Here is a 23555-nt window from a genome sequence, read left to right as displayed (position 1 = left end):
CAGTGTGGTTCTCTCCCTATTTTCTTCTTAGTATAAGTCACAAAATTATGGCCACAATATCAAGAAGAAGCCACTGTCTTAGATAAGTGGCTACTTTTTATTTTGATTTTTTTCACTAAAGGGTGCTGAAATCAGGATATTATCCTAATTTTAATTTAAAAAAAGAAGTAAAAGAGGGAAGAAAATTGGTGTCTACTGAGAAGTACTATACCAAATTTGGCATTCTATTTTATTTTATTTCATTCTTAGAACAATTCTGTAGGAGAATATGTCTATATGCATTTAACAGATATGGCTCAAAAAAATCAGATAATTCTGCTAAAATTATAAAGCTAACAAGGAACAGAAATGGGATTCTAACTCAGATGATTTCCTATTAGTCAGTCGTAAAAAAAAAAAAAAAGAAGCAAACAGAAAGCAAACTACTTAGATTTTTTTCAAGTTTGTTATATGTTGGGGGTGAGAGAAGGGGAGTGGGTGAGAGAACAGATGAATCAAGATTAACCATGAGTTGACAACTGTCAAAGCTGGGTCATGGGTTTCCTTATAGAATTCTGCCTGCTTTTGTGTGTTTGAAAACTTCCAAAGCCTAAGATTAAACAAAACAAAAAGAGCTACTTAAAGGACATTGACAACATAGAAAATATTACATATAAATAATCTTTCGTTGTTTTTAGAAAAGATGATAAGGTTTTACAAAAAGGAGGAAGATTTAATCTTCAGTCCTTGAGCTGTTTATCCAGGTGCACCTGGGCAGTGATTCTCCATGACCTGCAGCTTAAACTCTGCTTCTCAGAATGGAACTCATTCTACTACTTGGAGTATATCTTGGACAAGGGGCTCTTTCAAAGATTCCAGTTACTACTTGAGTTATTTCTGCCAACTAGACTGGAGATTTATATTTCAGAATATCAGAAATGCTACTCGTGTTATTTCTCCCCTCCCCATTTGTAAGGTTTTCTAACATTATTGAGAACTACAGGAAGGCAGTGAATCTCAGATGGGAGAAAATATTTTACTGCAGAAAAATATGGCATTGCTTAACTTGAAAAGTTAACTTTCACTGAGACAGTGATAAAAGCTTTATAGAAAGAAAGACAAATGTGTAAAATTACCTCCATTGCTGTGGGCTATTCTCAGGGCTTCCAGAGAAGTTGCAGGAGTTACTTCTAGCTGGCAGATCATTACTTTGGCCCTGCTAATGGCACTGGCTGCTTCCCTCAGGTCTTCTGTATTCAAAAGTAAATTTGCCCCAGCTACTATAACGATGATATTCTGGCCTATAAAGAATTTCTAGACGTTTATATTAAAAATCAAGCAAAATCAAGCAACAACATCCTGCAGTGTTACATTCACCCTTAGAAAACCATTATATAAAAAATGTGTTATAAGTATGAATTTTAATATTTCTAAGCCATTCAGGTTAAATTTTGTATTCCCCATGGACCTTCTTTTATATCTCTGTAGGAATCATATTATTCTTATCATCTTGAGCAAAATCTAAAAAAAACCCAGACTTCCCTTTTAGTATTCTTATGTACACAGAATATTAGCTGATAAATTATACATAACTTACTTAAAATAGTTTCTCTTATGGGAAATGGCTGATACAAGGTATATGGTAAAGGTTCTGAATCCTAAATGACAGATGTCATAATGATGAGTATAAACAGGAAGAAGCTTGCTTAATGCTAAAAACTAATGCTCTGTAGTATGCAGTCAGTTCATATGTATGTCCCAGGGTATTCTGCAAAGTGATTTTGTAAATCAAAACACATTTTATAATATTAAACAGATAAAAACTGTACTAGGTAAGTAGGGAGACAGTGATATCTGGCCTGTACTGTACTAGATCAAACAGAAGCAGGACTGAGGACTCTTGTATGCTCATCACTTGGAGCCACTCTCTACAGTCTGACCCAAGCGGGGGAGCGGTGGTGGTGCATTTTCTCTGTCAGGTGAAGTCTCCAGAGCTGTGCTGTCCCTTAGGATAGTCATGAGTACAAGCCATGTGTGGTGATTGAGCCCTTGAAATGTGGCTCGTTCCAACTGAGATGAGCTTCAGTTGCATAATACACAGCAGATTTCAAAGACTGCGTACTAAGAAAAGAAGGTAACATAGCTCACTAATTTTAAAGAACATTTTGATTACATGTTGAAAGGATAGTATTTTGGGTTGTCAATATATTAAGATTTTACCTGGTCCTTTTTATTTTTTAAAATGTGACTAAAAAGGTGGCTCAGTGGTAAAAAATCTGCCCGCCAGTGTAGAAGATGTGGCTTCGATCCCTGGGTCAGGAAGACCCTGGGAGGAGGAAATGTCAACCCACTCCCGTATTCTTGCCTGGGAAATCCCATGGACAGAGGATCCTGGTGGGCTACAGTCCATGGGGTCACAAAGAGTCAGACATGACTTAGAGACTAAACAACAACAGTGGAAAATGTAAATTTATGGATATAATTTGCATTATAGTCTACAGGACAGCCTGACTCAGAGGGATGGGCTGCAGCAGTCTTCTGTGCTCTAGGCTGCTTGTGCTGATCATGTATAGACATGACCTAAAACCTCTTCCGACTACAGAACACGTGCCAGCCTGTCCTCTTACCACAGGTATGTGTGTTGACCAAGGAGGACTTGATAACGTGGGGGTGGTTCAGGGTAAACCCAATCTCAGTACTGGAAAAATTCAAAGTACCTGCATCCTGGAAGACAGCATACCTCCTCCCCTCTCTCCTCCAGTGACGTCATTCTCTCGGCCACTGTCCACTGCTGCTCTGTGTTGCTGACGGGTTTGGCCTGGCTTTGGCTGATGTGCGACAAAGCCCAAGACTACAGCTGTCTGGTGGACACTGTCATATGGCTAGCTCATTCATACCTCAAATTTAACTTGTCAGAACCACTACTCATCCCTCCACTTAAAGATGCTGCTTGTTGCCTCTCTGGCTATCTGTGTTAGCTCTTATCCCATATGCTGTAAACCAGACAAAGTTTACTGTAATAGGCAGCCCATACACAATATTAAATTATATCTTTGCATGGAAAACATGGTATTATGTCACCCAGATAAGGAATAGAACTTGACGATATCCCTAGAAACACCACCACCACCGAAAAAGAGGATTCAGACAGGGAATGAGCTGTTGTTGAAAGTGATAATTACATAAGATATGGCTTAAAGTAAAGGACACAGACTGTTGTTAGGATGAAAACTTTCGTCTACTGTTTTTAAATAGAATTTATTTTTGGGGGTTGTTATTGCAACTTTGAGATCACTAAAGTAGACTGAAAATACCATAATTTCTGTGATAAATGATTTTGTGAAACTGCATTATAAATAAAAAACATATTAGGACAGTTCAGTTCAGTCAAATCCTAATTTAATACAGTGTACTCTGACTCCTCACAGTATAGTAGGTTCTTCTGTCCTAGGAGCTCCATGAAATGCTTGGTCCTTCTGAATATTGTGTGTGTGTGTATGTGCCCAGTCATGTCTGACTCTTTGTGACACCATGGACTGCAGCCTGCCAGGCTTCTCTGTCCATGGAATTTTCCAGGCAAGAGTACTGGAGTAGGTTGCCATTTCCTGCTCTGGGAGATCTTCCCGACCCAGGGATCGAACCGTTGTCTCCTGCATTGGCAGGTGACTTCTTTACCACTAGCATCATTCAGAGGGTGGTGGGAAGCTCTCTGAATATTAACTCTGATTTAAAAAAATCTTATTTAAGAGTTTTTATACTTAAAATAGTTGGCAGAAATTCTAAAAACTTTCCTTGATGGTAAAGAGAAGTTACTGTTTTTTTTTGACTGCACCTTGTGGCATGCGGGATCTTTGTTTCCCAACCAGGGATCGAACCTGCACCCTCTGCAGTGTAAGCATGGATTCTTAACCACTAGACCATGAGGGAAATCCTGGAAGGTTACTGTTTTTAAAAGACACATTTCAACTATTGCAAGGTCCTGTGACAGACATGGTTGTATATATATACTTTTGAGATTTGATTGCTATTTAAAGAGCAGACAAAATTGAACACTAATGACAAGTTATAAGCAATTGGTTGCTGCCATTTGCTCAGTAAATATTCTATAAATATGATTCATCAACTTTCCTTTGCACCTATCTATTTACATGTATTTACTTAGTAACTGAAGTGACAGATGAATACTTAACTACTTTTAGAGATAAATATCAATTCTGGGTTTACATGAAGGGTAATGGGATGCTACAGAATATAAGTATAATTTTGAGGCAACTATATCACCTCATTTGTATTGGATGGACAATTTTGTATTTGAGCAATCAACTTAGGAAGTATAAATAAAAGGAAATATATATATTTATATTGGAAAGACCATACATTAGGCCTTGGAGTGGTGGGTAAGGTAAGAGATCCACAGGAACAGGGTGAAAAATGGATGTTTCTGCCCTAGTTCTGGAAACGATACTCCAATGTGCAAAACATATACCTTCACTATCGACAATGATAGAAGCAGCTCCTGTCGCAGCATCTTTAGTCTGATATGTAAATTCTAAAAGAAAAAAGAAATCATCACGTATGTACAGCCTGGCAGGGATAATCTATTTTTTAACAATTTCAATGCAACACTAATCCTTGGAAAAACTTTTTAACCTTTAACCATCTGGAATGATAAAAAAGAAATAAGTAATTAGTGCTAATTTATACTCATCCCCTACACAATGAGGAACACACAAGTCTTCACACTTCGTTGTGCCTTTTTTCTACATTAGTGGCAGCCCAGTAAACCACCCCCGCTTCCAGTTCCTCCAGATTATTCACAGTTGTACATGTGCATTTTCCTAGACCACCATATTTCTTTTCTTCAGTGAAAGAAATGACAGACTTGAGATGAAAGACTAAAGGTCAAACTCATAAAATGAACTTGTTTGATTCTCTTCATTTTCATAAGCTTTGCATCTCATCAGGATTATGGTCTGGCGCGTAAATGGAAATGTTGATCAGGCAGCCTTTGGCAGCAGCAAAAAGCCCTGAGCTGGAGCCAGAGACCTGCATTCTAGCCCTAGCTCTGGCTCCAGCTTAGCTGTGTGCTCTTGGACACATTCAGAACCAATCTGGCCTTCAGTTTTCTCTCTTGTGAAATGATGGTATCAGCATCAGTGGTTTCTCAGATCATTTCCAGCTATGACATTCAATGACTTTTCTTAAAATATCTTCTGTGAATGCAGCACCTGTTTTCTCTTGTCACCTACTTTTGAAACACTTCTACGAGATGAAGGTTTGTAACCTCCTACCATTTTATTCCCATCTGGAGAAATGTATATGAAAGAAGTAACCAAAGGGTAGTTAAGCAAGATTAGACAAAGCTGAGCATAAAAGTTCTCTGGCCACCAGGGGAGGATCTAATAACTCTATTCTATATTTGACTTTTCTTATAACCAGATTCCAGAAGAAAGTTATAAAAACTAACTTTAAGAAAGATGAAATTTTACCTGTAGAAATATCATTCTGTTTTAAGTTTTCTATATAATCATTGCCAAAGGAATCTTTGCCAACCTGTACCAAAGAAATGATGAACATTAGATGTTTTACACTTAGTAAAATGCTATAATGTAGTTTTTAGAATACTTAGCATTTTAAAAGGGCATATCTGCACGGTACTTTATAAACATTAACTAATTAATCTTCTTAATGTAAGATGCTAGACTTGATTTCAACCCAAAGAATTGTTATATATTAATATTCCATTTATATCCTGCCTAAAATGTGAAGCATTTAATGACTGTCACAAGTTCCATAGCTTCATTCTCATTTTGATCTGTTCATACGAAAATTCCCATTGAGACAGAGCTGTCCACCATCAACAATCCTCAATATTTATGAAGAATCTCAGTTATTCATACTATATATCTATACTATCTATAGTATATACTGATATACTATAAATCACTATACATGAAGACAACTTTGGAATGACCTGCCTGGTGTTTGGGAATCTTCTTTATCTTCTCCTCTGACCCTGACATAGGGGGCAAAGAGGAGGGAATTTAAAAAGCCCTAGCTAATTTGGGTAAGTTGGTACAGTTGAATTCTGTTGTTTAGCATCCTAGCATGCGTTCTGGCAATGATACTTCAGTTTTTCCTTTGGATTCTTCCAGTCATAGACAACATGAGTAGGGTGGCCTATTTGTTACAATTAGTGAATGTGTATTGACATATCATTATCACTTAAACCCCACAGCTTACGTTTGGGTCCACTTGGGTATTGTATAATCTTTGTGTTTGGACAAGTGTATAGACATGTATCCACCATTATAGTCTCATACAGAATTTGTTGTTGTTCAGTCACTAAATTCTGTCCAGCTCTGTGTAACCCCATGGATTGTATCACACCAGGCTCCTCCATCCTCCACTATTTCCCAGAATTTGTTCAAATTCATGTTCACTGAGTCGGTGATGCTATCTAATCATCTCATCTTCTACCACCCTCTTCTTTTGCCTTTAGTCTTTCCCAGCATCAGGGTCTTTTCCAATGAGTACACTCTTGCTCTTCGCATCAGAATATATATATATATATATAAAGCTATGTATCTTATTCCTTTCATAAGAACAATATAGTCAACTGGGAGCATATCTATGCCTAGGTTCCAATGTTTATTGTATTGAAATGTGGACAAAAAGCAATGGAGGTCTGAGTCCTATTTAAAAGGACTTTAAAAAGTCCTTTTATTTGTACATTACAGAGTTGCACAGATGACTTGTGCAATTTTTGTTGTTGTTGTTCAGTTGCTAAGTCATGTCTGACTCTTTGTGACCCCATGGACTGCAGATGCCACACGCCTTTGGCCTCCACCATCTCCTACAGTTTGCCCAAATTCATGTCTGTTGAGTCGGTGATGCTATCTAACCATCTTATCCTCTGCTGCCCCCTTCTCCTTTTGCCTTCAGTCTTTCCCAGCATGAAGGTTTTTCCCAGAGTCAGCTCTTTGCATCAGGTGGTCATAAAAGAATGCCATCTTCCCTATTTCCTCTCCCACAAAATCTCTTACACATTCATTTATTCTTCTGGATTTACTTAAAAAAAGGATGAGAGAAGTGAACATCTTCCAATCTCCTTTGTTTACGTCTGACTCAAATGTAAGCCTCCTCCCCAGCACCTGGAAGTTGATAACCAGAAGACCACTGACAGAATGTGGGCCACTGGAGAAGGGAATGGCAAACCACTTCAATATTCTTGCCTTGAGAACTCCATGAACGAGCAAAAAGATATGACACTGAAAGATGAACTCCCCAGGTTGGCAGATGCCCAATATACTACTGGAGAAGAGTGAAGAAATGACTCCAGAAAGAATGAAGAGATGGAGCCAGGGCAAAAACAACACCCAGTTGTGGATGTGACTGGTGATGGAAGTAAAGTTGGATGCTGTAAAGAACAATATTGCATAGGAACCTGAAATGTTAGGTCCATGAATCAAGGTAAATTGGAAGTGGTCAAACAGGAAATGGCAAGAGTGAACATCGACATTTTAGGAATCAGCGAACTAAAATGGACTGGAATGGGTGAATTTAACTCAGATGACCATTATATCTACTACTGTGGCCAAGAATCCCTTAGAAGAAATGGAGTAGCCATCATAGTCAACAGAAGAGTCTGAAATGCAGTACTTGGATGAAATCTCAAAAACGACAGAATGATCTCAGCTCGTTTCCAAGGAAAACCATTCAGTATCACAGTAATCCAAGTCTATGCCCTGACCAGTAATGCTGAAGAAGCTGAAGTTGAATGGTTCTATGAAGACCTACAAGACCTTCTAGAACCAACACCCCCAAAAGATGTCCTTTTCATTATAGGGGACTGGAATGCAAAAGTAGGAAGTCAAGAAATACTTGGAGTAACAGGCAAATTTGGCCTTGGAGTACAGAATGAAGCAGGGCAAAGGCTAATAGAGTTTTGTCAAGAGAACACATTGGTCCTAGCAAACACCCTCTTCCAACAACACGAGAGAACTCTACACATGGACATAACCAGATGGTCAATATTGAATTAGACTGATTATATTCTTTGCAGCTGAAGATGGAGAAGCTCTATACAGTCAGGAGAAACAAGAGCAGAAGCTGACTGTGGCTCAGATCATGAACTCCTTATTGCCAAATTCAGACTTAAATTGAAGAAAGTGGGGAAAACCACTAGACCATTCAGGTATGACCTTAATCAAATCCCTTCCGATCATACAGTAGAAGTGACAAATAGATTCAAGGGATTAGATCTGATAGAGTGCCTGAAGAACTATGGATGGAGGTTCATGACATTGTACAGGAGACAGTGATCAAGACCATCCCAAGGAAAAGAAATGCAAAAAGGCAAAATGGTTGTCTGAGGAGACCTTACAAATAGCTGAGAAAAGAAGAGAAGCTAAAAGCAAAGGAGAAAAGGACAGATATACCCATTTGAATGCAGAGTTCCAAAGAAGAGCATGGAGATATAACAAAGCCTTCCTCAGTGATCAGTGCAAACAAATAGAGGAAAACAACAGACTAGGAAAGACTAGAGATCTCTTCAAGAAAATTAGAGATACCAAGGAAGAGTTCATGCAAAGATGAGCACAATAAAGGACAGAAATGGTATGGACCTAACAGAAGCAGAAGATATTAAGAAGAGGTGGAAAGAATACACAAAGAACTATACAAAAAAGATCTTCATGACCCAGATAACCATGATGGTGTGATCACTCACCTAGAGCCAGACATCCTGGAATGAGAAGTCAAGTGGGCCTTAGGAAGCATCACTACAAACAAAGCTAGTGGAGGTGATGGAATTCCAGGTGAGCTATTTCAAATCCTAAAAGGTGATGGTGTTAAAATGCTGCACTCAATATACCAGTAAATTTGGAAAACTCAGCAGTGGCCACAGGACTGGAAAAGGTCAGTTTTCATTCCAATCCCAAAGAAAGGCAATGCCAAAGAATGTTCAAACTACTGCATAATTGCACTCATCTCACATGCCAGTAAAGTAATGCTCAAAATTCTACAAGCCAGGCTTCAACAGTATGTGAACCGTGAACTTTCAGATGTTCAAGCTGGATTTAGAAAAGTCAGAGGAACCAGAGATCAAATTGCCAACATCTGTTGGATCACTGAAAAAGCAAGAGTTACAGAAGAACATCTATTTCTGCTTTATTGACTATGCCAAAGCCTTTGACTGTGTGGATTGCAACAAACTGTGAAAATTCTTCAAGAGATGGGAATACCAGACCACCTTACATGCCTCCTGAGAAATCTGTATGCAGGTCAAGAAGCAACAGTTAGAACCAGACATGGAACAACAGACTGGTTCCAAATTGGGAAAAGAACGCATCAAGCCTGTATATTGTAACCCTGCTTATTTAACTTATATGCAGAGTACATCATGTGAAATGTTGGGCTGGATGAAGTACAAGCTGGAATCAAGCTTGCTGGGAGAAATATGAATAACCTCAGATATGCAGATGACACCACCCTTATGGCAGAAAGTGAAGAACTGAATAAGCTCTTGATGAAAGTGAAAGAGGAGAGTGAAAGAGTTGGCTTCAAGCTCAACATTCAGAAAATGAAGATCATGGAATCTGGTCCCATCACTTCATGGCAAATTGATGGGGAAACAATGGAAACAATGACAGACTTTATTTTTTGGGGCTCCAAAATCACTGCAAGATGATGACTACAGCCATGAAGTTAAAAGACTCTTGCTACTTGGAAAAAAAGCTATGACCAACCTAGACAGCATATTAAAAAGCAGAGACATTACTTTGCCAACAAAGGTCTGTCTAGTCAAAGCTATGGTTTTTCCAGTAGTCATGTATGGATGTGAGAGTTGGACTATAAAGAAGGCTGAGTGCCAAAGAATTGAATCTTTTGAACTGTAGTGTTGGAGAAGACTCTTGAGAGTCCCTTGGACTGCAAAGAGATCAAACCAGTCAATCCTAAAGGAAATGAACCCTGAATATTCACTGGAAGGACTAATGTTGAAGCTGAAACTCCAATACTTCGGCCACCTGATGTGAAGAACTGACTCGTTGGAAAAGACCCTGATGCTGGGAAAGATTAAAGGCAGGAGGAGAAGGGGACAACTGCTGGGGTCCAGTCCCGGTGGATCCAGGGAATTCGAAGGTGGGGACGGAGTGGGCGTCCTTGGAAATAACTTATTTGATTAAAGATAGAGAGGGATTAGAAAATTAGAGTAAAAGAGGCTGAATAACTTGATTCACATGGATTACCAATCACCACCTACGTAGGCCGCAGGCGTCTTCCCGTTCTCCCGAAGGAGAGGAGGCACTGAGGCCCCCCCGGTCCGATCTTAGAAGCCCAGGCAAAATTAATAGGCTTGGTGGGTACCCATGCACCAGATGGGAATTTGGCCAGAAAATAGTAGGAGAGAAAAAGAGGCTGAATAACTTGGTTTATGTGGGATACCAATAAAATTCCAAGACAAGGAATTTGCACCATCTATGTTGGGCCACCGGTGCCACTTGAATATTGGAAGGTGCCCCTCCTTGGGCTCCTTCTTGCGTGGGCTTGAAAACCAGGGCAAGTAACTAGACGTGGTGAGCACCCACGCTCCAGATGGGAATTCAGCCAGAAAAACGGGGAGCAGAAAAGAATGACATGAGGGAGTCTTTCCGGAAACTGATCCAATGTCTTTATTTTTGGGTTTGCTTATATACCTTTTGTTACACATAGGGATGAGTACAGAGTCATGTGGGGGTCAGCAGTCCTGACCTTTATCAAAATCAGGTGCTTCACATAAAAAGGTCTTAGGGATTTTACATCATCTTCTAGCCATGAGACCTGCTGACATTTTATGATCCTTTCTTTCTGATAACCCAAAAACGTATTTTTTCCAAGGGTGTTTTTTCTTAAAACAGGCACCACCCTCCAAATAAAGTTGCATTCCTATAGGATGAGGGTGTAGTGAGTTACGATCAAGAAAGGAATTTATTTAACCCAAGGTTAACATGATTAATCTTAAAGGTTAATACTTATTTCTCCTATATGCTTAAAGGTTAATAGTTATTTCTTCTATATGCTAGTTATATTCATTACAAGGGCAGGGAACATGGAGATTTAGCAGCAAACATCAGCTCAACAAATGAAAATCCTTTCACCAATGTTCCCCTTAAGATCTATTTAGTCTTAAGATAGTGATAAAGTTACATTTTTACATAGCAAGGACACAGTGATTAATAACAAAGTACAGTGATCTATTACAAAAGAGAAAATTCATTAACTCAAAGTCTAGTATTGATAACCTTAAAACTACTATATTTCCTTTTCTATATTCCAAATACATTGATTAATATATTCCCAGGTGCCTAAGGATATGGAGGCCTGGCGGCAATCATTGACTCAACAATGAGAAAAGCCCTATGTTAATTAAGACTTTAAAAATACTCCAAAACTCTCTGTGCTGTTTATGGTTAAGAAGTAGTAAACAATCATGTGGCAGGAGTATGGATAATCCTGTCACACAAGCTAGTCTGTCAGCAGAGAGGTTTGACCTGAGACACCCTTGTCACACCCAGGGCAGGGAATTAGCAGCAATCATTGGCACAACAAATGAAAAACCCTTCACCAATATAATTCCTAACCAACCCACTATACTAATAATTTCCAACTCCCCAAAAGAATTTGCCTTTAGTAAGTCTAAAACATCTTGTACCTGTCAGGTTGGGAGGCTGTAAACAATCACATGTGGCCGGACGAACCTATACAGGCGGGCTAGATAACCTTCAGAGGAATCCGTAAGCTGAAACACTCTTGTCATGCCCAGGAATTTTTATTGCCTTGGAGCTGCACGTTTACTCCTTCTCCGAGAGAAATGGTTATGGGGGAGAGCCCCCCGTAAAGTCAGAGGTATAGGTGAGAGCATAAAACAGACTCTGGTTTTGGGGTAGATGCTCGGGAACAGGGGGTTTCCTGAGGCTTGATCACGCCTTCGCGTTTGCCAAGCCTCCTTCCTCATGACCTTTGCCATGGGCAGAGTTCCTCACGCTGGCCCCTGGCAGACAACAGAGGATGAGGTGGTTGGATGGCATCACTGACTGGATGAACATGAGTTTGAGTAAAGTCTGGGAGTTGGTGATGAACAGGGCAGCCTGGCATGCTGCAGTCCACGGGGTCACAAAGAGTCAGACATGACTGAGTGACTGAACTGAACTGAATCAGAAGTCAGAGGAATAGAAGCCAAGTAAAGGAGTCATTCATTGCCCACCACTGAGAGCTAAGTGAAAGTACCTTGAAAACCACCGTGAATGCTACAAGGGCAAGGCTCCTGGAATAACGACAGTTACAAAGGAATCCTCATGGGTATTGTTGGAGGTTTTCCCATTTTCCCTTCACACTTTGGCTGTCAAATGTGTGGAAACTTTAAATGTGGCCATGAGGCAAAATGGCGCTTGTGAGAATCAGGGCATCTGGAACTGAATTTCAGTTCTGCTATTATCCTAATTAAAATGCTTTACAGTTTACTGTAAACTGTTCCACCTGAGCCAGGCTGTAAGGTGGGACTTGTATGAGTTATCTCAGGCAGGTAGGAAACCAAGATTTCTCAGCCTGAGGATGCCCAGGTTACACCCCAGACCAATTAAATCAGCCCCTGTGGCAGGTGGGACAGTGGCAAGGTCCCCAGGTGATTGCAATGTGTGGCCTCCAGTCAAGGCTGCTGGTTACATGGTTAGAGCTGGGAGAGTGTCCAGAAAGCTGTGTCTGAGTGGAAATGAAGAGGGGGAGCATGGTCTTGCTTGGTTTCCATTGGGAAGTCAGCTCAGTGGGAGCCTGAAGGGACCTGCAGAATCTGCTGGGGGCAAGGGGCCCATTAGGATCCAACACTGGCATCAAGGTACTGTAAAATCCGAAAGCTTTCTTTGGCTTGTGTTTGCTGACTCCAGACTGATTTTTGATGTGGCCCAGGCTTGCTCGCCTTTGCTTCTATTTCTCTGAAACTCATAGTTGGCAAAATAGTAGGATTTCTGTTTTTCAGAGTGGTCAGTAGAGGCTCTCCTAACTTGAATGGTCAGTGTTTGTATTAAAAACATGCTGTGAGTACAATATATTTATGCCTATTTCCTTGCCTTCTACTTACAAGAACTAAGAAGTCCTTTCGTCTCTCCTCTACCTAATCAAACCTCACCTGTTTTTCAAGCATCAACTTAAGGCTTACCTTCTCGATTCTAGCCCTTGTTATTTCTTTCATTTCCAGAACTCCTACAGCATTCTTCATGGATACCGTATAATTAAACACTTAATTGAATACCATCTTATCATGTTCGCCCAAACAGTCTTAAAGTGTAGTCTTCCTAAAAGCTTACTGGAGACTCTAGCTTAGCATATATTTATCCCTCCCCCAGTCCTGTCCACTAAAGGTGTTTTGTAAGTATTTGATCACCTTAATTGTCTGTTCATTTTCCTTGAATCTAGCTTATCATCCTTAAAGGGACATGACTTATAGGCATCCAGACTATGCTGGTTATGGCTACAGAAAGCTTCTAGCCAAGGTTTTGCTTAGAACAGCTTTCTTGAAGGTCCCCTCACATTCTTCTGATTGCAGCAGTGAAATACTTTTGGGAAGAAAGACTCTGGGAAAACCACCTAGTCTGAGGTAGCCTGTGTGAGGTGAGAGGTAGCTATTGCAGGTGAAAGAAGCCAAGTCAGCAGCAACTAGGGACAATCACTCACACATAAGCCAAGGCAACTTATGGAACCCCAGATGCTCTTCAGGAAATCCCAGGTTTCAGCCCTACCTGAACATTGTAGAATGGAACTTTGTGCAATCATGAAATGTTCTATATCTGTGCTGCCCAATATAGACACTTGAAAATGTAGCCAGCATGACTGAGGAACTCAATTTTTTTTTAATTTTTAATTGAAGGATAATTACAATATTGTGTTGGTTTCTGCCATACCTCAAAATGGATCAGCTATAGGTATATAGACATCCAATCCCTCTCGAGCCTCCCTCCCCATCCTACCCCACTAGTTTGTCACAGGGCCCTGGTTTGAGTTTCCTGAGTCATACAGCAAATTCCCACTGGCTATCTACTTTACAAATGTTAGTGTTTATGTTTCCATGCTACGCTCTCCATTTGTCCCAGCCCTTCCTTCCTACCTTCTGTCCCCCTGTGTCCAGAAGTCTGTTCTCTTGTGTCTGCCTCTCCATTGCTGCCCTGTAAATAGGTTCATCAGTGCCATCTTTCTAGATTCCATATATAAGTGTTAATATACGATATTTGTTTTTCTCTTTCTGATGAAGAACTCAATTTTAAATTTCACTTGAATTACGTTGAAATATAAATAGCCACATGTGGCCAGTGGCTAGTGTAGTGGACAGTGCGGCCGTGGAGAGATGTGAATTAGGATCGTGGAAAAATAAAGGGCTGGATTGTGTTGGGAACAAGAGCAGTTCCTCATGCTGAGGGCACCGAGGTGCTTCCTTCACTCCAAAGACTGGAAAGATCTGTCTGCATCGAGGGAGAACCACTCAGCGGCTTCCACAGTCCAGAACTATGTCCAGTGCTGAGGAGAGTAACTGCAGTTAGTTAGGTCATGATAACCAACATTGTCAAATGCGTGAGGAATGATGCGCTGCTTGGAATCCTTGAGTGGCAGAAAATATCTAGTAATTCCACCCATCAACATATACTTGAGGTAAATGAAACAGGGGACCAAGATAGCATACCCAGGACACATCAAATGATACATACTGCTAAAAAAATGATCACATGTATTAAAACAGGTTCCTGGGTTTCAAAGTTAGAAGACATGAAGATACAATTAACAGTAAATCTAAGCTGAACATAATTTAATCTTTGTGATTCAAGAGATTTTGTGGCTTTTCAGTGCCTGAGGGTCACAATGAACAAACAGCACATTGAAGAGACTATAAGCTACATTTGTTGTCACATAACAAAACTCAGCAGTTGCTTTATTTGGAGGAATTTTATGGTAATTTTATGGTAATTTTATAACTTGTCATTTGTGGCTTTATCATAAAAGATGAAAGAAGAATACATAAAATTCCAGTTTATGCTGTCTGCTTGTTTAAATCCTAGATAAATGGGTGTTTACCTTACTGAATGACGGCTTTTAACGTGCAAAGTTAATGTTTCAATCTCCATTATCAGGCCTGCTTATCTGAGAGTGGTGGTTCAGTTCAGTTCAGTCGCTCAGTCGTGCCCGACTCTTTGCGACCCCAGCCAGGCCTCCCTGTCCATCACCATCTCTTAGAGTTCACTCAGACTCATGTCCATCGAGTCGGTGATGCCATCCAGCCATCTCATGCTCGGTCATCCCCTTCTCCTCCTGCCCCCAATCCCTCCCAGCATCAGAGTCTTTTCCAACGAGTCAACTCTTCGCATGAGGTGGCCAAAGTACTGGAGCTTCAGCTTTAGCATCATTCCTTCCAAAGAAATCCCAGGGTTGATCTCCTTTAGAATGGACTGGTTGGATGTCCTTGCAGTCCAAGGGACTCTCAAGAGTCTTCTCCAACACCACAGTTCAAAAGCATCAATTTTTCGGTGCTCAGCCTTCTTCACAGTCCAACTCTCACATCCATACATGACCACAGGAAAAACCATAGCCTTGACTAGGCGGACCTTATTTGGCAAAGTAATGTCTCTGGTTTTGAATATGCTATCTAGGTTGGTCATAACTTTTCTTCCAAGGAGTAAGCGTCTTTTAATTTCATGGCTGCAGTCACCATCTGCAGTGATTTTGGAGCCCAAAAGATTAGTCTGACACTGTTTCTACTGTTTCCCCATCTATTTCCCATGAAGTGATGGGACCGGATGCCATGATCTTCATTTTCTGAATGTTGCGCTTTAAGCCAACTTTTTCACTCTCCTCTTTCACTTTCAGCAAGAGGCTTTTTAGCTCCTCTTCACTTTCTGCCATAACGGTGGTGTCATCTGCATATCTGAGGTTATTGATATTTCTTCCGGCAATCTTGATTCCAGCTTGTGTTTCTTCCAGTCCAGCGTTTCTCATGATGTACTCTGCATAGAAGTTAAATAAGCAGGGTGACAATATACAGCCTTGACGTACTCCTTTTCCTATTTGGAACCAGTCTGTTGTTCCATGTCCAGTTCTAACTGTTGCTTCCTGACCTGCATACAGGTTTCTCAAGAGGCAGGTTAGGTGGTCTGGTATTCCCATCTCTTTCAGAATTTTCCACAGTTTATTGTGATCCACACAGTCAAAGGCTTTGGCATAGTCAATAAAGCAGGAATAGGTTTTAATTTAATATTTTGGCCATACCGAGTAGCATGTGAGAACTTAGTTCCCCAACCAGGGATTGAACTCAAGCCGCTACAGTGGAAATGCAGGATCTTAACCACTGGACCACCAGCTGCTGCTGAGAGTGGTGGTGGGTTTGTGATAATCCAACTGTTTCTTCCATTCTTCCTGTATGAGGCATATTGGTTAGGATCATAGGATCCTAGTGTTTGAACATGCATTTCTATCAATACAGCCAACTAGTTTTAGCCAGTCATCTTTCAACAGAGTTCAGAAAAGAGATTTCACTTCATTATGTATATTGTCTCTAAAGGCCTGGTGACTAGTTTTTGATCTTTGAAGATTAAAATCTCAATGCACGATCAGTGGATTGTCCCATAGTAATCTAACATAGAGGGCTTCCCAGGTGGCACTAGTGGGAAAGAACCCACCTGCCAATGCCAAAGACTTATGTAAGAGACTCAGGTTTGATCCCTGGGTCAGAAGACCCCCTGGAGGAGGGCATGGCTACCCACTCCAGTATTCTTGCCCTGAGAATCCCATGGACAGAGGAGCCTGGTGGGCTACAATCCATAGGGTCGCAAAGAGGTGGACATGACTGAAGTAACTTAGCACATGATCTAACAGTTAGAAGGGTACTTTTATGGCTAACATGATGGATACATTGCTTTTCAAGTTTTTTGTGGTGAAGGATCAGGTTTCTGGTTTTTTTTTTTTCCTTTTTTTCATTTACTATACATTATAGACTAATAATTTTTAAAATATAACAGTAAAATAAAAATGAGTCATACAAAATACAAGGCCTAATTTATTATTGTTATATTCAGCAGCTATAAAGTTACCTTCAGATTGCTGAAAATGCTCCTAAATGCTTACTCTCAAGTTTCTGTACTGTCCTGATCAGTGACAGTTTGCCCTGAGGACCAGATTTTGAGTAGAACTGCTCTAACATACTGCCTCTGTCACAGACTTTTATGCCTTTAAAAAATTAAAAAAAAAATTTATATTGGAGCACCATTGATGTTCTGTGGGAGAGGGCTAGGGTGGCATGATTTGGGAGAATGGCCTTGAAACATGTATAATATCATATGTGAAATGAATCGCCAGACCAGGCTCAATGCATGATACAGGATGCTCGGGGCTGGTGCACTGGGATGACCCAGAGGGATGGTATGGGGAGGGAGGTGGGAGGGGGGTTCAGGATTGGGAACACGTGTACACCTGTGGCGGATTCATGTTGATATATGGCAAAACCAATACAATATTGTAAAGTAATTAGCCTCCAATTAAAATAAATAAATTTATATTAAAAATGTGTTAGTTTCAGGTGTACAGCAAAGTGGTTCAGTGTATACACATACATGTATCTATTCTTCAAATTCTTTTCCCATTTAGGTTATTACAGAATATTAAGCAGAGTTCCCTGTGCTGCACAGTAGGTCCTTGTTGGTTATCTATTTTAAATATAGTAGTGTGCATATGAATCTGACCATTCTGAAAAGAAAATAGATGACTGTTTATCCCATTGTGTGAAGGAGGCAAGACCAGGTAATTCTGTGAAGGTCCTCCCAGTTTGCTGATTTGCTGTGTGGGCTGTCCTGCTCATGGCTTCTTTATACCCCTGGGCTCATGCTGGGTCACTGAACCTTGAGCTGTTTATGCTATCATGGTCCTCCTAAGCTGCCGGTTTTTGATATTTAGAAATAACTTCCTTCTAACATTTGGCTTCAGTGGAATGGAGGAGGAGGAAATACTTAATTCGGGTGAGGTCCGATGCAATGTGTCCTAACAGGCTCTTTGCCCTGCCAAGTAGACCTTCATTGTCTGTATCTGCCTGAATTTTTAATGTCAAAACATCACCTCCAATTATCCTTGGACCATGACCTTGGCCCATGACTCAGCTGAGTACTGACTGCACAGCTCTTAACTTCTTTACACACGTATCACTGTACACATGTGGATGGAACCTTGTTTAGCAGCCCTCATCACAGCTGACAGACATTTCTCCCGAGCGCAGTGTAAGATGTTGTACCTGTGTCATCAAACAGTGCTCCTTCATCAGAGCTCGACTCTGCGCTTGTTGCAAGGCAGTAGTAGATAGGTTAATGTTGCTAAGAAAGCCATAAAACATTTTCTACCTGTTTTTCTTTTGCTTAATCTGTTCATTTTTATCTTGAGTAATTTAATGATTTTTGTTTTCTACTTGGAATTTAATTTGCTCAATAAAAATATACCTCACAATTGAATGAAATATTATGATTAATGGTTAACAATAACCCTTATTACAAAAATATTTAATTTTAAGAAGTCTAAGAATACGATGCAATTTGTTTAAGCTTAAATAAATCTATATCTAAAGGTCCCTCAGGGTGTCTAAGCAAAGCAAACTTGTACAGGTTTTAGATGAGGCCATGTTTCCATGTCCTTTCAGTACAGATAATCAGGGTAAATTTCACTGTGGGGCTAAACCACAGACGACTAGATCAGGCATTGTAGACATAAAGCACTTTCAGAATTGTACAGGTGCTCACATAACCATCACACACGGACCAGAATAAAACAAACAGCACAGCTGTGTAATCAACCTCCTTACTGGAGCATTTCCCAAAATACAGCCCTCTGTCTTCTATTCTGCTCACCTCCACTCCTGCGGTTTCATGATTCATTTCCCAAGTTCAATTCCATAATTCAAATATTTCTATTTTGCATTTCTCTTTGCCTCATGTCCAACAGACCTAAAATAAAACCAACTTCAAAATTGTTGAGTTGGATGAGATTGCAGGGGACATCCATTTTTCACTTTAACGGGCTATAGGAATAGCTTTTATAAAGCTCCCAACAGGGGGTTCTCTAAATTCTCCTTTCACATCTCCAACTCTAGGGGACTCCCCTCTGCCCAGGGCACCCATTTTTGGTGCCTTGCTTCCAATACCAGTACTAATTCTCTGTCCAGGTTTCCCAGCCAGGAAATGATACCATCCTCTTTTCATTTCCCAAGCCCCACTTGAGGTCTGCACCATCTGATTGTTCCCCAAATCCCCATTTCTAATCAGGTATAGGATGGGTCAGGCCTAATACTTTTAATCAGCTCCTTCTCCCAGTCCCATAATTCTTAGCACATAATAGGTCATCAATAATTCATTGCTAATTGATATTTTAAAAATATTAAGAGTTCAACCTTAGCAAGTGAAGGTTTCTTAATTTGAATTTTGTGCTTCATGTGATGTTTTTGACCAAATAGCCAGGTGAGAATTATATCATCAATTAGAATAAGGATACAGTTCCTTAGCAGATGAAGTGATAATTGTATAGTTTATACATCATTTAAAGACTCCTGTGGAGAGAAAAGTGCTGTATACAATGGGAAATGACATTTCAGAGAAATTTTGGTAAAATCTACCCAGCTCACAGGAGAGAAATTATTCTTTTAAATTTCTCATGTTTTTCTTATCCTCTTCTGTGCAGACCCTAGCTAGCTTTCCTAAAGCAAATAAATGATTTTTCCCATTATACTAATAATGCTAGCATCTTAAAATTTCATTAAAGATGCAAAAATTGAAACTTTGGCAGCCAATTTTGTTTTATTTTCAAATAATTTCAGTAGAATGGATAGAAACAGGATTTTCCTATTTTACATGTCTTTTCTTAACATACCTGAAAACAGAACTAAAGATCAGTTATGTGCAGTTCATTAAGGCCCAGATTCCTTTCTGATCTGAGACACAGCATTAGAAGGAAACAGTTTAGAGGTGAGGAAACCACCAGTTATTAGACCAAGTTTCCAAAAGCCATGCTGCTGGAGTGAAACTTGCTAAAAACAAGATGATTCATGCTGTTGTTTAGAAGCTGGACCACAGGAACCCATCAGAGTAGACTAATTGCCCTCACTTCTCACACTCCAGTTATAAACCTGTTAAATTCAGGGAATGCAGCATTAAGTTATTTGAGGACTTCTACTTCCCCGAGGATTCAGTGAGGTAGAAACTAATACAAAGGACAAGGAAGATTACTCTCTCCTATTTAAATCTTTAAAAACAATGAGCCTCTCAAAGGCTCATACAGATACTTAAACATGCATGTACATGTACTTGTTTATAGCAGCAATGTTCACAATAGCCAAAAGGTGGGAACAGCCCATCAACAGATACATGGATAAACAAACTGGTATATACAATGGAATATTATTCAGCCACAAAAGGAATAAAAGTACTGATACATGCTATAAGGTAGATGAACCTTGAAAACATTATGCTCAGTAAAAGAAGCCAGACACAAAATGTCACATATCATATGATTCCATTTATAGGAAATATCCAGAATAGATAAATCCATAGAGACAGAAGGCAGATTGGTGGTTGCCAGGGGCTGAGAGGAGGGGGAATGGGGAGAAACTGCTTAATGGGTAAGGAGTTTTACTTTGAAATGATGGAAATGTTCTGGAACTAGATAGATATGGTGGTTATATAACACTGTGAATACACTAAATGCCACTGAATTGCTCACTTTAAATAGTTTATTAAAAACACGAGCTCATGTCTTAACCAGGTTCTTGCCTCTAGAACCCTCTTCACTCTACTTTATGCTTACCTTGCACACCATGGATGTCTTTGCTCCAAGCCTAGCGGCTTGGACACACTGGTTGGCACCTTTCCCTCCAAAGCCAATAAAAAACTTATGTCCATGGATGGTTTCTCCAGTTTTTGGCAGACGAGAAGTAAGGCTATAATTTAAAAGAAAAAGAGGGGGGAAAAGCACATTGGAAACTGCAGTCAATTTGAGTTTTTCAGAAGACAGAGGGAACTTTATCTGATGGAGCCCTGGTCTTAGCAGCCAGAACTGCAAGCAGGGGCAAGAAAGATTCTCTTTTCCTTGAAGATAATATTCAGTAGTTTGTATCACTATCAAGAAGTCATCTGTTTGACAAAATTCCTCGCTCTCATACTGCTGTAGTTCTACTTGAGAGCACAACTCTTAGAGTCTGTACTGCATCAGGGTTGTTCATGGGTGCCTCTGTTTTCCTTCTTGGGGAACTCTAAGAGGGAAGTAACTTCATATTCTCCCTTCCCAATGCCCAGCACAGAACTTTATTCACAGTGGGACTTAATAAATGGGACCAAGTTAATGTGTTCTGTACAGGTTTATCTAGTCACTTGCAAGAAGGAGGAAGTGTGCTATAATTCTGGTAACCATGTGCAGGACCTAAAGGGAAGAGGGAAGTTGCAAATCTTATTTGTTTCCTTGGGGGTGGGGTGGAAGTAGGGTATTTAGATGGCAGGATTAGGTTTTAGTCCTAGTCCATCTTGTATACCATCCATTTCATGCACTGACTCAAAAAGAGCATTAATCAAAAAAAAAAAAAAAAAGGATTCTAAAGATCGTAGTTTACAATTTTTACTATAGAAAATTCCAAACATAAAACTATAGAAAATGTCATAGTGACTTCCCCTAGCCCCATGTACCTATCACCCAGATTCAATTATTGTCAACTCAAAGCCAATCTTTTCTCAGTTTGTACCTTCACTGACCTCTCCACGTGCTAAGGATTTTTACTGACATGTTACTGCCTAGTGAGAATAGTATTAAGTGAGGCAGAAAGAGTAAAAGACTTTCTCTAGGATAACATTTGGAGAAGGAAATGGCAACTCACGCCAGTGTTCTTGCCTGGAGAATCCCAGGGACGGGGGAGCCTGGTGGGCTGCCATCTGTGGGGTCACACAGAGTCGGACACGACTGAAGTGACTTAGCAGTAGCAGGATAACATTAAAGATGTAAGGTGTGAGGAAACAGTACCTTTGAAGAATAGACAACTTTAAAAGGAGAAAGAGTTCTGGGTATAGGGGCAAGTGGAGAAGATGGACTCCAACGGCATGAGGACTGCTCAACTGGCCACAAAGAACTGGGCCAAGGGCTGTGTGTGTGTGTGTGTGCTAGGTCACTTTAGTCATGTCCAACTCTTTGCGACCCTATGGACCGTAGTCCAACAGGCTCCTTTGTCCATGGGGTTCTCCAGGCAAGAATATTGGAGTGGGTTGCCATGCTCTCTTCCAGGGGATCTTTCCAACCCAGGGATTGAACCTGAGTCTCCTACATTAGCAGGTGGATCCTTTACCACTAGGGCCTGGAGCCGGCAGAGAGATAGCAGGCATTAACTAGCTTTAGATAAGAAAGAAAGGCCAAGAGATAAGTCCACAATAAGTCAACTGAGAACCTACTCTGCTTTAGCAGGTTAGAAATTTATATTCATTTCCCACATAGGCTGCAATCTAACAGAAGACAGTATCTTACTGTATTAGAGTAACAGAACAGTGCCAGTTATTACAGGTCCCTAACAGCCTATTTGCAATGGGATGACATATGACTGATGCCAGGAACACATGATCATGTCAATAAAAACCAAGTTTGACCTGTGAACCTCCCTTATGAAGTTATAAAAGTCTCAATAAATTGGGCTAAAACATTGCTCGGTTCCCTAGCAATGCCCTGTCAAATATGGTTATTTGAGGTTCAAAAGAGACTCATCAATAATTTGAAAACATCCCACTCTACTCCTCCCCTTTTCAATTCTATTTTTATCTTGGATTCTAAATGCATTTATAGTACCGATGGAAAAAATATACATCTACAAGGTTCACTTCTGAAAAAGGTACTCAATCAAGAGAAAAATGCTCTTAATGTAATGTTATTATCCTGTCATTTAATTTAGCAATGACAAGTGATGATGAGAGTTTGATTTGCATCAGAAATCTTAAGCACTTTAGGATTCTGTTATGAACAGGCAATGATGAGTAATCTGTGTGATTGAGTAACTGTGTGAATTCTTGGCTTATTGATGCTGCTACAAACAACATTCATAACAACCTTAAAAAGAAAAAAGTATCCAATGTGGCTAAAAACAGGCCGAAATAACTTAATTAGTAAGACTGTCACTAAAGAAACTTATGACTTCCACTATATCTATACTTAGATCTGGGTCACAATTCATTGGTTTGAATTAAGTGTATTTTTTATTATCAACTGTGGGAAATCATGAAAAACATATCACCAGATTATTATTGGGATGTACGTGTTTGTGGGGGAGGAGTGAAGTCAAGGGTACAGCGTGTATGTGTTTGACGTGGGAGCAGATGGCTGAGATTTAAACTCATTTCTAAACAACTTATATTAACACAAGCACTGTACTGATTTAGCCATCACTTAAATTTCTCACTCCTTTGGAATGCTACTATTTTCTTTCCTGTCTGCATCTCTGTTCTACTCTTATCTCTTCCTCCCCTCAGTTGTCGCCTTTTCCAGCACGAGAACAGGGAATAATG

At 40.0% G+C, this 23555-nt stretch overlaps 1 protein-coding gene across 4 annotated transcripts in view; it reads right to left on the bottom strand.

Moving 5' to 3' along the window:
• RBKS (ribokinase) overlaps positions 1-23555 on the bottom strand; it is a 111160-nt gene that overhangs the window by 56840 nt on the left and 30765 nt on the right. For all 4 annotated transcript variants that reach the window (XM_018055492.1, XM_018055490.1, XM_018055491.1 and 1 more), the window contains exons 2-5: positions 20830-20962; positions 5469-5532; positions 4466-4528; positions 1116-1280 (exon numbers count right to left, since the gene is read on the bottom strand). In XM_018055492.1, the coding sequence (XP_017910981.1) occupies positions 1116-1280; positions 4466-4528; positions 5469-5532; positions 20830-20962 (425 nt within the window). The remainder of the gene's footprint in view (positions 1-1115; positions 1281-4465; positions 4529-5468; positions 5533-20829; positions 20963-23555) is intronic.

The sequence above is a fragment of the Capra hircus genome, chromosome 11 (assembly GCF_001704415.2).
Source record: "Capra hircus breed San Clemente chromosome 11, ASM170441v1, whole genome shotgun sequence".
NCBI classification, from domain to species: Eukaryota; Metazoa; Chordata; class Mammalia; order Artiodactyla; family Bovidae; genus Capra; species Capra hircus.
Note: the sequence above shows the minus strand (reverse complement) of the source record. Positions and strands in the feature narration are given on the sequence as shown.